The 16,040-nt window shown below is 35.3% G+C and overlaps 4 protein-coding genes across 4 annotated transcripts; 2 read left to right on the forward strand and 2 right to left on the reverse strand.

Annotated features, from left to right (window-relative positions):
- Window positions 1-2,141: 2,141 nt before the first annotated feature.
- PIN8 (Auxin efflux carrier family protein) lies at window positions 2,142-3,778 on the reverse strand. Its single transcript, XM_012985881.2, has 6 exons — window positions 3,210-3,778; window positions 2,976-3,141; window positions 2,822-2,907; window positions 2,583-2,740; window positions 2,426-2,502; window positions 2,142-2,355 (listed from the first exon to the last, which is right to left on the reverse strand). The coding sequence occupies exons 1-6, from the start codon at window positions 3,706-3,708 to the stop codon at window positions 2,289-2,291; spliced, it is 1,053 nt and encodes a 350-aa protein (XP_012841335.1). The 5' UTR covers window positions 3,709-3,778; the 3' UTR covers window positions 2,142-2,288.
- A 1,605-nt stretch (window positions 3,779-5,383) lies between these two features.
- Window positions 5,384-7,317, forward strand: LOC105961689 (putative pectate lyase P59). Its single transcript, XM_012985934.2, has 3 exons — window positions 5,384-5,754; window positions 5,861-6,782; window positions 6,882-7,317. Exons 1-3 carry the CDS (start codon window positions 5,564-5,566, stop codon window positions 7,107-7,109), a joined length of 1,341 nt encoding a protein of 446 aa, XP_012841388.1. The 5' UTR covers window positions 5,384-5,563; the 3' UTR covers window positions 7,110-7,317.
- Window positions 7,318-7,573: 256 nt separating this feature from the next.
- Window positions 7,574-12,994, reverse strand: HMG (high mobility group). The gene is made up of 16 exons (XM_012985933.2): window positions 12,581-12,994; window positions 11,752-11,937; window positions 11,355-11,460; window positions 10,831-10,967; window positions 10,556-10,639; window positions 10,374-10,468; window positions 10,187-10,295; window positions 9,937-10,023; window positions 9,752-9,844; window positions 9,289-9,486; window positions 9,035-9,180; window positions 8,769-8,919; window positions 8,460-8,558; window positions 8,189-8,383; window positions 8,001-8,079; window positions 7,574-7,887 (listed from the first exon to the last, which is right to left on the reverse strand). Exons 1-16 carry the CDS (start codon window positions 12,632-12,634, stop codon window positions 7,757-7,759), a joined length of 1,950 nt encoding a protein of 649 aa, XP_012841387.2. The 5' UTR covers window positions 12,635-12,994; the 3' UTR covers window positions 7,574-7,756.
- A 1,074-nt stretch (window positions 12,995-14,068) lies between these two features.
- On the forward strand, window positions 14,069-16,018 carry LOC105961634 (AP2-like ethylene-responsive transcription factor At1g79700). Its single transcript, XM_012985869.2, has 6 exons — window positions 14,069-14,367; window positions 14,605-14,693; window positions 14,804-14,877; window positions 14,952-15,002; window positions 15,108-15,184; window positions 15,279-16,018. Exons 1-6 carry the CDS (start codon window positions 14,100-14,102, stop codon window positions 15,779-15,781), a joined length of 1,062 nt encoding a protein of 353 aa, XP_012841323.2. The 5' UTR covers window positions 14,069-14,099; the 3' UTR covers window positions 15,782-16,018.
- Window positions 16,019-16,040: the final 22 nt, after the last annotated feature.

The raw sequence follows: 16,040 nt of genomic DNA on the forward strand, positions 1-16,040 counted from the left end.
CAGTATCAGTATGAGTATCAGTATCAATATCAATATCAGTATCAATATCAGTATCGGCAAAAATACTAAATTTAAACGTTTAATTTATAATTATGTCAACATTACTTACGTATGAGTATTATTATTAGTATCATTATCAATATCAGTATCGGTATAAGTATCAGTATCAGTATCAGTATCAGTATCAGTATCAGTATTAGTATCAATATCAGTATCAATATCAGTATCAGTATCAATATCAGTATCAGTATTAGTATTAGTATTAGTATTAGTATTAGTATTAGTATTAGTATTAGTATTAGTATTAGTATTAGTATTAGTATTAGTATTAGTATTAGTATTAGTATTAGTATTAGTATTAGTATTAGTATTAATATTAGTATTAGTATGAGTATTAGTATTAGTATTAGTATTAATATCCATATAAATATCAGTATTAGTATTAGTATTAATAACAGTATCAATATCACTATGAGTATGAGTATGAATATGAGTATGAGTATGAGTATGGGTATGAGTATGAGTAAGAATATGAGTATGAGTATGAGTATAAGTATGGGTATAAATATCAGTATCAGTATCAGTATAAGTATCAGTATAATATCAGTATAATATCAGTATCAGTAACATTAATAGTATAAATATTAGTATCAATATCAATATCAATATCAATATCAATATTAGTATTAGTATTAGTATCAGTATTAGTATTAGTATTAATATTAGTATTAGTATTAGTATTAGTATTAATATTAGTATTAGTATTAGTATTAATATTAGTATTAGTATTAGTATTAGTATTAGTATTAGTATTAGTATTAGTATTAGTATTAGTATTAGTATTAGTATTAGTATTAGTATTAATATTAGTATTAGTATTAGTATTAGTATTAGTATTAGTATTAGCATCAATATTAGTATCACTATCAGCATCAGTATTAGTATTAGTATTAGTATTAATATTAATATCAGTCGTAGTATCAATATTAGTATTAGTATTAGTATCAATATTAATATTAGTATAAGTATTAGTATTAGTATTAGTATTAGTATTAGTATTAGTAATTAGTATTAGTATTAGTTCTATTATTAGTATTTGTATTAGTATTAGTATTAGTATTAGTATTAGTATTAGTATTAGTATTAGTATTAGTATTAGTATGATATTAGTATCAGTATCAGTATCAGTAGTATCAATATATGTATTAGTATCATTATCACTATCAGTATTAGTATCATTATCAATAACAACATCAGTATCACTATCAGTATGAGTATGAGTATGAGTATGAGGATCGGTATCAATATTAGTATTAATATATGTATCAATATTGGTATGAATATTAATATTGGTATTAGTATTAATAATAGTATTAGTATCAGTATCAATATGTGTATGTGTATCAGTATGGGTATTAATATTAGTGTCAATATGTATATCAGTAGCAGTATCAGTATCAATATCAACTCGAACCCTACACCTTTACCCTATCGGTAAATATTAGGTACCAACTCTTCTAATGAGGATTGGTTAATAATAGGGTTGACATTAATATTAGTATTAGACTATCAATATTAATCATCGTATTAATATTAAGATTAGTATTAATATTAGTATTATTAGTGTTGGTTTTAGTATTATCAATGTTGGTTTTGGTATTAATTTAGTAGTTTTTGTTTGTGTAATATTAGTGTCAATATTAGGGTGCATAGGCAATTGTACGCCGCAATGTCCAGAGTTAAAAGTAGATTTCGGATAAATATATTTATCAACTCAGAATCGGGCGATATAACTAACTTTACGAGCAATGTTATGTGCACAAAAGATTTTCAGCGAATATGAAGGTAAATCACAAACAAATGTATATTTTGATTCAATAAAACATTTTTTTTTAGTATTATTTACATGTATGTCAATTGTTCAAAGTTTTCGTTCGTTTTATTTTATCCAAAATAATTTAAAAAAAAAAATTTAATCTCGTGCATCGCACGGGTGAATTACTAGTTATATATATATAGTGAAAAATCAATTTCCGCCAATTTCAAAAAAAATATATTGAAACAAGTTTTTTCGATTTTTTTTCAATATCTTTTTTTAAATAGAATTAAAATAGAAAGTTTAGAGCAACTCAATCCCTGCCTTTTGCTTTACCAAATGAATAGTATGTGCACATTTATTTATCAACTTAAAAGCTGTGTTACAACAATGAAAAATAAATAAAACCAATCTTCCGTTCTCCGTATGAATTTCGGACATTCGATCCCCACTTTTCGAGCAGGACACTTGTTTACAAAGCCAGCAGGAAGTAGTATGCTAATCCGATCGGAACCGCTACGAGCATACCGAATATAACCCTAGAGAGAGAAAACCGAAACAATTTTATCGACATTAATATTATCGAAAACAAATGAAAATATTACGTACGCTGTGCTCAGTATGTCCGGATGTCGATTGTACTCTTTCGCAAACACGAACGGAACTATCCCTTGTGGCAGAGCTGCCTGTCCCAAATTTTAATAACGTTATTAAAATTGTAACATAAACGACTAAGAAATAATGCTCGATCTGCTTATGTATTCACCTGCACGAGTGCTACTTTGAGTAACGTGCCTCTTAACCCGAGCGCGATTGAAGGCACTGCCATGAGAGATGGTCCTGCTATAAACTTCAGTGCCATGGCTAATACTGCTTTTCGGGTACCGCATGCAATCAATCGGGCTTGTGATGCCATAAAAAGACCTAACAAGTAATAAATTTCGTTGTTCAAGAACCCTGTTTTTACGTATATACGAAAGATGTGGAAACGTAAAAAGCTAATACCTAAGCTGAACATAGCCATTCCGAGCCCTCCATTTGATAATAGTAATATAGAGTTCTCGATCACTTTAGGCAATTTTACTTCCCACCTACACCCGTGATTTTACAAGTTAGACTTAAATTCTTAATATATACGAGGCGTATTGTTTTATACGACCTGAAATGTATGCTCGACCATACGAGCCCTGCCAATGTGGCATGAGTATTGGGATTTGTGATCAATTTTTTTCCGACTGTCAATAGAATGATTCTTATGCTTCTTTCGCTTTGATGTTTTACTCCGTTCGTAATTGGTTCCGGTACTTGTGGATTCTCCGATTCTCCTTCAAAGATAAGAAAATAATAAATAAAGACAAGTACCAAATGACTATTTGACTCTGCATATCAATACCTGGTACTTGTGACGGTGGTACTGCATTTGCAGCATCGATCTCGAAAAGAATTAACAGAAGGTTGTACCAAACTAAGCTCTGCAGTACAACTATCTGAGCCAAGAGTACCGCCGCTTCGTCCCCGTACATTGCTCGTATTAGCGGGATTCCTAGAATAAGTGAATTAGGCAATGTGGACAAGGACAAACCTGTAATTATCCAACTCAGGCTCCCTCTCGATCGCATTCTGGCAATCACTGCCAGTACGACGAATGCGATAAGCTTTTGGAGGAAATCGGCGGACGCAAGTTTCAAGTTCATTTTATAAGGATTGTTCGATGAGATCACCTGGAACGACAAAAGCGGGATGGAAAAATTTGCGACAAACTTGTTGATCCCCGAGCACTGATCCGGCGTGAAAAGTTTCCACCATTTGATAGAAAGATAAGCTGCAATCATCGCAACGTAGAGTGGGATGATCGCAGTAAAAACATGGTACACATTAGCTAACGTTATCATGATTTCGGAAATGATCGATAATTTTTACCTCTGCAACGAGGCTTTTTATATAGTTATGTCGATTGGTTGTCTGATTATTGAAGGGGGGAAAAAGGTGGTCACTAAATTACATGTTTTATAAGTCAAACTTGTCGATTATTGTTTGGGTTATGATAATTACTTCGTTAATCGGATTAATATAAATTGATTAAAAGGGCATAAAGAAGTTGATTCCAGTTTCCTTCTTTTGGTTTATAAGTTCTTTTTGGCTTATTGGTCTAAAGCCTAACAACAAACCTAGATTAATGTAGTGAGAATACTATGAAGGAAAACAAGATTCTTATTAGTCAAGAATCAAGATTATTGGTCATGGATTTTCTTGATTATTGGTCAAGAATCAAGATTATTGGTCATGGATTTTTTTTCTTGTAATTATTCTACCATGATTATCATTTTTAATTTTCGAAATCTGATTAGATCATGCTAATCATTGATGTTTATAAGTTGGAATCAGTTAAATAAAATGATTAGGAATAAAGAAGTGTATTGTAAGGGAAGAAAGTGAAAACTTGGGTAGTAACTACAGTCAAGAAAGCATTTTTTCTATATATGTTAAAAGTTTGAGAATAAGTGTTGTGGAGAATTGCTTTATAAAGCTCATTTTTTTGCCAAATAAGTCTTTGTTTGCCATTTCTTCCTCAAGCTCCAATTCTTTTTTATTTATTTTTTGTGAAAAATAAAAATTAAACCTTCGGAATTCAGTGTTGATTAGAGGTAGAAATCAGACAGATCGAATCGAGTCGAATCGGAATTTACATTTCTAGATAATATATATTTTTCTTAGGAAGTAACTAATTTCAATTCATTTCCGAATAAATACGAGAAAAAAAATCAGATTTTTCATAAAAAAAAATTATGAAAATAAAATTGAATCTCACATTCATTCCAATTTCAATCCAAAAGAATTTAAGAAATGGATTGCAGAATAAAAAAAAATGGTCTTTAAAATTCTTGCCAATAGACTATGTGGCAGTCCAATAATCGGCAAACTTGTTTTGCTAAGAGAGCCGTTTTAAAGTCATTTAAATCACAAACGCCCAAACTCCTTCATATTAGACAGTTCTTGCCATCGAGCCGGATGAATTCTTATTCGATTGTTATTTTCCCGCCAAAACTTCGACATGAACCTCTCTAGCTATGTCTTCGATAAAATAACAACGAAGACGGAAACAACTCATAGTATACGATGGACACTGTCCGCCCGATTTCTCCACCAGGCCAATTCAGTTATAATAAGATTGTATAATTATATCCTATCTTTAAAACAAACAAGATCTAAATATATTCTCTTAAGATAAATTTTTGATATGGCATTTTAATGTATGAAACTGGAATATTAATTCATGATCATATTCATATGTATCAAATGATACCAATTGGTGCTAAATATATGCGTAAATAATCTTCTTCCAAAAAAATACAATATAACTTCAATTAATAAAGATTTTGTTGATTATAGTATTGTACTAAATATAGAAAATGAATCTTGATCAATTCTTTTGACAACCAATTTTTAACCACATGGACAAACAAAAAATTCTGAATTTTCATGAATATGAACCATTAAAAGCAAGTGGCTATCCCAAGTTTTCGCGAAAATTATCGACTATATAAACCAATCCTCACAGCATAATCAAAAACAGAATAAAAGTGGTTTGTGCTTCTTTGCCTTCAAATAAAAGGCCCCTTTTAATAAATTTGAGTGTGTTTCGGTCTGGTCCGGTTGAACCCATATCCGCTATTGGGATTCGACCCCAGACCGTCAACATTCAAAAATAAATAAATAAATAAAAAATATATAGAGCAAAAAAGAAAAATGATTCACAAGATGGGTTTATTGTTCTTGTTGATCGCTTTTGCTTCTGCTCTTCCAAGCATTAGTGCTAATTTTGCGGATTTCGACGATTATTGGCTCAAGCGTAGCGTACAGGCTTGGAACAACACACTCCAATCCTACGAGTCTCATCCTGCTAAAATCGTCAGCCATTTGAATCTGCATTCCAAGAGGTAATTAATTCATATATATTAATGTTGGTTTTGTTGTTAAAACAAAAATTAAAAAAGAAAAAAAAAAGTTTTAAGGGTTGAAATTGTAATTATGTATATTATGCAGGGCCTTAAAGGAAATAAAAGACATAAATTTGGTTAGCAACAGTAGCCGTAGGCAGCTGGCCCACGGGTACGAAGGACCGTGCATGGCAACAAACCCTATCGACCGGTGCTGGAGATGCCAAGCCAACTGGGCCGACAACCGGTTCAGGCTGGCCGACTGCGGCTTGGGGTTCGGATACAAGGCCAAGGGCGGCAAGGGAGGCCGTATCTACGTGGTCAACGACTCCTCCGACGGAGACATGGTCAACCCAAAGCCAGGAACACTCCGCCACGCCGTCATCCAAACGGAGCCGCTGTGGATCATCTTCTCCCGGAGCATGGTCATCCGCCTCTCTCAGGAGCTCATCATGCAGAGCGACAAGACGATCGACGGCCGCGGGGTCCGGGTCCACATCACCGGCGGCGCCGGGATCACCATCCAGTTCGTGAAGAACATCATCATCCACGGGATCTTGATCCACGACATCGTCCCCGGGAACGGCGGACTGATCAGGGACTCCGTCGACCACTACGGGCTCCGAACGAGGAGCGACGGGGACGGGATCTCGATCTACGGTGCGCAGGACATCTGGATCGACCACGTGTCGATGACAAAGTGCAGCGACGGGCTGATCGACGCGATCATGGGGTCGACGGGGATCACGATATCGAACGGGCACTTCACCGACCACAACGAGGCCATGCTCTTCGGGGCGAGCGACAGCCACACGCAGGACGTTAAGATGCAGATCACGGTGGCGTTCAACCACTTCGGGAAACGGATGGTGCAGAGGATGCCACGTTGCAGGTTCGGGTACATCCACGTGGTCAACAACGACTACACCCACTGGAACATGTACGCCATTGGTGGCAGCAAGAACCCCATCATCATCAGCCAGGGCAACAGATTCATTGCTCCCCCAGACAACCCTTTTGCCAAGGAGGTATTATATACATATATATATACATACATACGTGTGAAACGACAAAACATAGTAATAGTAGTAGTAGTACTGATGATGTTGCATGTATATATATTTCAGGTGACAAAGAGGGAATATTCGCCGGAATCAGTGTGGAGCCAGTGGATATGGAGATCGGAGGGAGATATTTTCTTGAGAGGAGCATTCTTTGTACAGTCAGGAGATGCAACGTATACGAGTAAGCACCCGGAGAAGTATGACTTGATCCAGGCGGCGTCGGCCACTCAGGTGGGGATAATGACCAAATTTGCCGGTGCATTGGGTTGCAAAGTAGGACAACCATGTTAGAAAAAATACCAAAAGAAAAAAAAAAGAAAATTTAATTGTTTTTATATATATATAAATATTATGATTGGTGGCAAAGAATTTACTGCATCTTTGTTAGATTGGTGAGATTTGTTTGGAGTAAAAGAAATTATAAAGGTGATAGAGAACAAACCAATCATTTTATTTCAATTTTAATAGTAGTTTTGAATATATTGTTGTTCACTAGGAATTTTGTAGCGAGTTTTGTTTATTTATTTTTACCTGCAACTTTTTATTTTTATTTGTCTTCATAAAAATATGACTGATTTTATTGATACAACCAATAATTAATATTTCCTCATCCACCACTCTTTTATATAAAATCATCACAACATAATATATATGTGACTAAAGAGATTTGAAGCCAAACAATGTCAAGAAATTAATTTTTGGTTTAACCGATTATATATAATTTTTAAGTAAATCTGAATAAATATAACACAGTATTGGAAAAACATAATTAACACTCAGGGAAATAAACGGGCAGAATCCGCTACAAGAAACGACCAAGTTCCATGTTTAGTTATACGAAAACAGTTAGCAACTAGATGATATTACGTAACCACAAGGTGCAGTAGTATATATACGCACAATGAGACTGATGAAAATATATTTCATCCATCTGCTAATTAAGCACTGTCAGATTGATCTACTAAGCCTAGATTAGTGGTGGCTTGTGGATTCTTATAGCCACTTATCTCTTCGGCATAGCGTTTCTTGTCTACCTTGGCTTTTGCTTCGTATGGTGCCTTCTCATCCGCTGCAAAATCAATCAACCAATCAATTACACCATCACTATATATATATCACGAGCAAGTGTTCGTCATTCTATTATAATAAATGCATATAAAATATGAAGTTGGTTTATTATACCTGTCATCTTATGCCATCTTTCACCAAGTACTCTGGCAATATCAGTAAATGATATTCCTGGATTGGTCTTCTTCAGATTCTGCCAGGAAGGAAGGAAGGATTATATAATGTGATAAATAGTAGACTATGAGAAATATATATATAGATATATGCTCAAGACAGTTGATGTGTATTATTGGAATGCAAACCTCTCTTTCGACTTGGGAGAAGTACATAAAAGCACTAATTGCCCTCTTTGGCGCATTTGGATCTTTTTTCTTCTTCTGCTTCTTCTTCTTTGACCCATCGTTGTCAGCATCTTTGGTTTTTTTCCTACTCGATGATGATGATGCCTTGGTAGCAGGAGCAGAAGGTTCTATTTTCGATTTCTTTTTTATCGGTGCCTAAATCATCATATATTGATGTCAGCTCCGTATATTGAAGATTATATAACTGACAAATAAATAGCAGAAATCTTACCTCTTTCTCCTCTCCGCTGTCACTGGCATCAGATTCTCCTTCCCCAGAATCATCAGTCGGGGAGCCTCCATCATCTTTTTCGATAACAAAATCCTCATCCTACATAAGAGCAAAAAGCATACCCGTAAACTGAGTTTGCGTACGAAATAAGATGCATTCACTGATTGTTTCTCATTGTAGTAATAAAAGATATATGAATAACCAGAAGTAAAATTAAATATGTGAAGAAGAAGAAAAGGAACTATCTATAACTTGCATGTACAATGAATAAATAGAAACACGCGCAGATGAAGAAAATAAAAAGAATACCTCCTCGTCACTCTCGTCTCCAATAGCTTCATTCTTGATTCTCTCAAGATGTGGGTCAACAGCATCATCAATCTCACTCTGGAGAACAGCTGCAACTCCTATTTCCGGAGTCTTGGCACTCCCCAAATTCATGATCTTCAGACCTTTCTCACTGTAGTAAAGTTCCAAATTCCATGAGCATTACACCTCAGAGACAAAATTGAAGCTTGTCTAGCTGTCTTATAAGAGAATATAAGGAAAACAACAGGCAAGAGAGATGAACTGACTTGACGAATGTAAAGAGATTATGGTACTCATTTCTCTGGATATTTCGGAAAAGGTGCTCCTGCTCGGTCTTAAGCCTGATGAGAAGATCAAAGTAATGCATATTTGAACCTCCAGCAGTATGCCTCTCAAACTCCACGTAGTCGATCTATATTTATAAGCAAGACAAAAAAACCAGGTGTCGTCAGATGCATCCACGTGTGGTATGTAAAAAGTTTAATTTGTAGAGTTCCCCAAGTATGACTGGATACTATACCTCCTCGTGAAGAATTAAAGTGGGTGGTTTGGGTAAGAAGAAAAAGCTCTTTTCAAGCGGATAAAGAACTCCATCTTCAGCTTTAAGTGATGACTTCACAGCATAACCATCCTGACTACTACGGAACTTTCCTGGTTTAGTGACTTTGCCACCAGATAGACCACGGAGAATCGTAATGAAGATCTCATGGATAAGTCCCTGATATTTAAACACAAAATCATGTCAAGATTAAGTGCACTCCAGCATAATATCCTTATTCCCCCAGCTGTTCAAGTGGAGAAATGGAATCACAAACACATTGGAGGATTCACCAAAAAATGCAATTGAAGCACAACCGTACACTTTATTGACTAATACAAATCTAGCAGATAGAAAGTAAAGCCTCTATTGAATAAAATAGTCGGGACTATACCAGTCAATAAAATCAATGAAATTTCAGTACGTTTCAACATGAGATTATTACCTTATGCTCTGGCTGGAGCTTGTCCTTGAACTTGGCATTGTAAAGTTTTTCGTCCATTGATAAGGTGGTGTCTATCACAGCATCTGTCTCAAACTGCAGTGAAACCAAATGAAGATCCAGAATATGATTAAAATGAATTCTCACATTTTTAAAGTTGATATTCAAAAATTGAACTGTCAATATACCTGCATCACAATATGTGGATACAGAGTTTGGCCCTTCCTGATTGGTGGATCAAGAGTAACAACAACAAAGGTATGCGGTTGGTTAGACTGCAGAAGCAAAGATGATTAAGCATTAAAATGATGCTTCTAAAAAACAACCAAAGTAGTAGATATATGTACAAATGATGCCTCTAAAAAACAACCAACGTACTAGATATATGTATACAAGAAACATTAAAACAGACATCATGCAAGAGCAAAATCACAGAACCTTGGGCAGCCAAAAAACACGAACAACACTGCTGTACTGAATTTTGAAGTCATTAGCTTGTCCTTGAAGACGTAAAAATGAGAGATGAAGTTCAATGTTGTATCGTCCCCTAAAGGAAATCCATGTCAGACTGGAGGAAAGTAACTAACACAGTACAACTCATAATAAATAGCTCTGCATAACCAACCTAGGAGTCAGTATGGCAATTCCATCAAAAGTAACAACAGCGTCTTCACCTCCAGGTCCAACGTCTGCCATTGATATAATCTTGTTTCGGAATACCTACAGAGAAAGCACATTCCCTAGCACTCAAAAATAAATGGACAACAACCATATTATCAACATCAAGATTCAAAGCAAAATAATTACCTGGGCAGAAGGGTTACTCTCATCCCCAACAAATTGAGTGTTTGAATTTGGAATGTGAAAGCTTATTTCCATTAACGAATCTTTCTGTTGAACAAGTATGAAGTTATTAGCTTGCTGACTAACAATAAGGGGAAAAGAAAAAAAAAAAAAAAAAAAAAAGGAAGCAAAAAGCTAGGCATTGCCGACATTGAATCCTACATACAATAGATCTACGCGCAAAAAATAAGAAATTCAACAGAATAAATACTGTGAATGACATGAAGAACAAAAGGAACCTCATTGGCACCAGTTGTGTCATCTACATGGAATTCCAACAAGACGTCATTTTTTCCTTGAAGTTGGGTCTGTGCAACATCCGTTAAAGATATCTCAAATGCTTGCTTAGCACCCACTAGAAAGGTAAGTGTATTCTCTGGAAAAAAAATATGAACAGACATTAGGCATATTGAGATGAAGTAAATCATGCATAATAAATCGTATTATCAACTTTCTCCAAACGAAAAGGAAAAATTGTGAAGGTTGTTCCTTCTAATTTTACGAGGAAGGGGAGTAAATCCCTCCTCCACCAACTATACTCTCAAACCAATGATATTTCGTTAAAAAAATAAGGCAAAGTATGCAGTTGCTATATAAGGTCACCCAGTGGAGCTTTTAATAACTGTCTCCTGCACCAAAAAACTGACAAACTTAAAGATTAAACCTGATCCTAATAGAAAAACAAGAACGGAAATTCCAGCAACCAGCGGCTTCAAACTGTAAATAGACATAAGGATATAGTAGTAGTAATAGTGGTATATACCATTTAAATCAACTTCTCCCCAGTTTTTTCCACTAACAGAAAGCTGCTTCTCCTGTGGAGTTGTCCCAAGATTGGACTGGAAGAATGTAGTCAGACTGGCAACATCCTGCAAAACATCCAAGAAGAACATGATAAGACTGCGAGGTTTTTAACGAAATTGAACTCCTTCTGTTGGATGCGTGATAAATATGTGACATAATACATTAGGAGTGTAATTAAAATGGTTTCCAGGTCGGTACCAATCTTTTCTATCTTGCCCTTTCACTTTTCACTCATAGGAAGCTCAATGTATAAAAACAGAGTAATAAATATTCTCAAACTAGCATCACGACAGATAAGCAATATATAAAGAACAATCGACGGAATTATGAATTATTCAACAAAAATATATGTTCACCTGATCACGAAAACCAGTGAATTTATAATTAAGGCCATCTTTGGTCCGAACTCCAAGTTGATTTGATCGAGGAACCTTCATCCAGGTAAGCTCTAGAAAAGTAGATTTGTCTACTTCCACAGCCTTACCGCCTCCTTGTTTCTTCCATACTATCCCACCAGAATGAACTTTAAGTTGCCCTGGATTCTACAAGTTGCAGCACAGAACAATTCAACTAAACAAAAGACTAAATACTTTGAGACCCTCAGGGTCAACAATCTATCATTCCAGGATGAAGGCGTCCTAAATAAAAAATTCTCACGAGTCAAACCCCCAAGTAAAGCAGCATCAGGAATCAACACGCAACACGTAATTTTTAATCATCTTTCCTTTCTCTAATTTATTTCTTTAAAAAAAAAACTAGAAGTTCAGCATTAGACACAAGCCCCTTGAAACCTTGACAAACATTTGCAGAAATATCAAGTCCACCAACAGTTCTGATTCTTCAGCTTAAAATCCTTCGATTTCACTTCTCACTTTTAGCTTAAAAGCCTGAAGCATTTGAACCAAAAAGAAACCCTAACCTGCACCTAACCCTAAAACAGTACATAATAAACACAGAACCAAATTCTTAAATCGTGAAATAGCAAATTGAAATCTGCGAGAAAATAATCCTCTCAAAACCCTAAAAAACAAGCATAAATTGAAAATTACCCGGGATTAAGAAAGGAACACAAATAAGCTATTCCAACGCAAACATCACAAATGACCACAGTAATAACTAGGGTTAGGGTTCGAATCAGAAAAGGAAAAAGGTAAAAGCAACAGAGAGATAAGCTATTGAACTTACGGATCCTCCACGGCCACCGAGAGAGATACTGTTGAACAGATGACCATCCGCCATTGCAGTAACAAAATGGGGGCAAAACTTCGGAGAGCGGAGTAGCGACTGGGGTTTATATAGAGTGACCGACGTTCGCACTGCGTTAATGTGGCGCGAAAAGGAAATAATCGACTGCGAGTCGGTTCACGGTTAAATGATGCAACTCCGATAGAAGGGCACGTGGCAGTCACGTGGTTTTTGGCTTATCGGGCCTGACTTAACCAATCAAAACTCATAGACTGAGACACGTATACAAAAGCAGTCCAATATAAAGTGCGGGCTATGTTATTATGGGCCGCACTATAGTAGATATAAATGTATTTTTTCAAATGTATTTTTTCAAATTATATATTATTTTTTCATAATTTTGGGATATTAATTAGAACTTCGAAAATGTTTATTTGATGGTTCTTTAAAAATATATTATTTTGTGAATATTTTTGAAATATTTATTTCATGTGCGTCGCACGGGTGAAATTACTGGTGTTTATTTAAAGAAAGATAAAATCGTCGATTCTATTGATTGAAAAATCGCACTGCACTCATCCAAGTTGGATAAAAATCACATTACAATCGCCCAAATTAGGTGAAAGTTATCATTCTTGTCTCGTCGATTTCTAGTCCTAGTCCTAAATCAACAGAAATGAAATTACTTTATTAAGTATAAATTTATTTAAAAAAAAAATCATATTATCATCATTTGAAATCGAGTGTAACAAACTTAACTGTTTCTTTTAATTTCTTTTGAATTAAGTTCAAGCGACGCCGTTTATACTTTTCAAAACGTGTTAGCTCTTTCGATTTATTTCCGCGTCTTTTGCTTATATAGAAGAGGAGGGAAGTGATACCGTTTCGAAGAGTGCATGTCAGCAATCACCTGCAACTCGCGTGCTCCAGTCGTTTTATCATATTTTCGAGTGAGTTTATGTCATTCAAAGAGGGATTCATAACATCGTATCAAAAGTAGATTTCTTCTCGTGTTAAACCAATTGGTATACATGTTGCAATTCACCAATCGTTTCGTTAGTTAAGACCTTAACAATATTGATCAGAACAGACAAATCAGCATATGCTAGATGATGATGAATCCAAGAAAATGCCCGAGTATGGCGTTACGCTACGCTACGCCCTGTCAATTCGTTCCGACCCTCCGAAACTCTTACTGATAGTGATATATAAAATAAAATAATAAAAATCTCGACCAATCGATTCGTGTATATTTTTGGTTCCTGTGGCTGCTAGACAGTACAAGAATAAACAAGTTTGTCCTGACTTCATCAAACCACTTGTTTTCATCGCCATTCATTCATTTATGTTTTTGTTTAAGGAACAACTAAAGACAAAAAATATAATAATCCCAAAAAGAAAACATATGTATATATATATATATATATATATATATATATATATATATATATATATATGTATATAGTCATGAGAATTTAGATTGAGAAGTAAAGAAAGCAAAAGAAACGAAACCGAATATATGGCAATGAGAATGGTAAAGAGTGAAGACAACCTCGGGAAAACTCATGCGAGAAAGCGAAGGAGAAGAGATGCCGTTATCAGCTATGGTGATGACGGTCAAGAAACGGAAAACCAACAAGCGGGTCCCACGTCAGTGGGACCCACGACTGTGAAAAGAAGTTCCAAGTTTCGTGGTGTGAGCAAGCATAGATGGACAGGCAGATACGAAGCACACTTGTGGGATAAACTCACTTGGAATATTACTCAGAAGAAAAAGGGTAAACAAGGTAATTTTAAACTACTAATCTTAATCCTTAATCCTTAATCCTTAATCCTTAACTCTTAATCCTTAATCTTAATCTCTCTATTTGCCTGTCAATCTCATGGTACTCCAACTTTGGAATGGAAATTGCAAATTCTCAACAGTTTATCTTGGTGAGTAGAATATTCGTTAATTAATTCGCTTGTGTAATTAAAAAACATGAAGAAAAAAAAAAGGCTTATCATTTATGAATAATCTACAGGGGCTTATGACGACGAGGAAGCTGCAGCACGAGCATACGATTTAGCAGCACTTAAGTATTGGGGAAATTCAACTTTCACTAATTTTCCTGTATGATTATTTCCCTGTCGAAACAACGATCTTCATATCTATCTATATATATAATATAACCACCTAATTTTTATTTTTTTTTACAAATTTCACTGATTTTTTTTCTGCAGATATCCGACTACGAGACAGAAATCGAAATCATGCAGAACATGACCAAAGAAGAGTATCTAGCTTCACTAAGAAGGTACTAATTCTACACCTCGTTTTATGCAATCAAGTTTATTCATGTATATATGACACGAATTTATCGTACTACAGAAAAAGTAGCGGCTTTTCTAGAGGGGTTTCGAAGTACAGAGGAGTTGCGAGGTACGGATAAATATAATCAATCCTACATTCACATAAAAAAATTAATTTCCATGATTGATTATATTAGAAGATAACCTAACATATAATTGCAAAAAAAAAATGCAGACACCATCACAATGGAAGATGGGAGGCAAGAATAGGAAGAGTTTTCGGAAATAAGTATCTCTACCTCGGTACTTACAGTAAGTAATCTGCAGCCCGATTGACATCCTCTAGATTTAGTATGAGCAAACCACGATCAAATCACATATTAAATTTTGATCGATTTGTTTACAGGCACACAAGAAGAGGCGGCTCGAGCTTACGATATTGCAGCAATTGAATACAGAGGGATTAATGCGGTCACAAACTTCGACCTGAGCACGTATATCAGATGGTTAAAGCCAAACATTTCAGAACCTGCACAAGAAACAAAACAGAGCACAGAATTTGCAGTATCGGTATCCCCTTTTGTAAGAGAAGAGGGATCTCTTTCGCTGCCATGTTTAAAACGAAAAGCTTTTGGATCAAACGAAGAGAACGATGTTCAAGAAATGTTTTCGAGCAGGGTTCCTATTAGCCCATGTGGCAAATCTTCTCCAACGGCTTTGGGGCTACTATTTCGATCTTCTCTGTTTAGGGAACTCCTTGAGAAGAACTCAAATGTGTCCGAAGATGAAAATGACGGTGGAACAACGAAGAACTTGATGAAGGCGAGAAGTGAGGATGAATACGAAGGGATGTTTTGTGGTGGAAGTGAAGATATATATGACTGTTCGGATATGGGCACTATGTATTAATCAATAGATGCCATCAAAACGGAGTTTTTCTGTGTCTGTACATATGAAAGCATTTTTCTTACAGTCGGAAACGTTTTGCTCCTCTGTTTTCGGAGCAGACACCTGGTTCGTTTTTTCAAGTTTCGGGGACCTTTTGTGAATGTAAATAAAAGAAAATAATAGCATGTTTTCATGGAAGCCAGATGTATGAAAAATACCTTGTCAATTGACCCTCTGCTTTATTAAGTTTCTGTTAAAGAGAATCACTATCAAAGACGAA

The sequence above is a fragment of the Erythranthe guttata genome, chromosome 8 (genome assembly GCF_056151865.1).
Source record: "Erythranthe guttata isolate IM_541 chromosome 8, IM_541, whole genome shotgun sequence".
In the NCBI taxonomy this organism is placed as follows: Eukaryota; Viridiplantae; Streptophyta; class Magnoliopsida; order Lamiales; family Phrymaceae; genus Erythranthe; species Erythranthe guttata.

Coding starts and splice junctions, on each gene's coding strand:
- PIN8 (XM_012985881.2), bottom strand. CDS start 3,708: ATGATAACGTTAGCTAATGTGTACCATGTTTTTACTGCGATCATCCCA. Junction 3,142..3,209: donor ACCACCGTCACAAGTACCAG/GTATTGATATGC, acceptor TTATCTTTGAAG/GAGAATCGGAGAATCCACAA. Junction 2,908..2,975: donor TGGTCGAGCATACATTTCAG/GTCGTATAAAAC, acceptor TCACGGGTGTAG/GTGGGAAGTAAAATTGCCTA.
- LOC105961689 (XM_012985934.2), top strand. CDS start 5,564: ATGATTCACAAGATGGGTTTATTGTTCTTGTTGATCGCTTTTGCTTCT. Junction 5,755..5,860: donor TTGAATCTGCATTCCAAGAG/GTAATTAATTCA, acceptor TATATTATGCAG/GGCCTTAAAGGAAATAAAAG. Junction 6,783..6,881: donor ACAACCCTTTTGCCAAGGAG/GTATTATATACA, acceptor TATATATTTCAG/GTGACAAAGAGGGAATATTC.
- HMG (XM_012985933.2), bottom strand. CDS start 12,634: ATGGCGGATGGTCATCTGTTCAACAGTATCTCTCTCGGTGGCCGTGGA. Junction 11,938..12,580: donor TCGGTGGCCGTGGAGGATCC/GTAAGTTCAATA, acceptor TGCAACTTGTAG/AATCCAGGGCAACTTAAAGT. Junction 10,024..10,186: donor GTGTTTTTTGGCTGCCCAAG/GTTCTGTGATTT, acceptor TTGCTTCTGCAG/TCTAACCAACCGCATACCTT.
- LOC105961634 (XM_012985869.2), top strand. CDS start 14,100: ATGGCAATGAGAATGGTAAAGAGTGAAGACAACCTCGGGAAAACTCAT. Junction 14,694..14,803: donor CAACTTTCACTAATTTTCCT/GTATGATTATTT, acceptor TTTTTTCTGCAG/ATATCCGACTACGAGACAGA. Junction 15,003..15,107: donor AAGTACAGAGGAGTTGCGAG/GTACGGATAAAT, acceptor AAAAAAATGCAG/ACACCATCACAATGGAAGAT.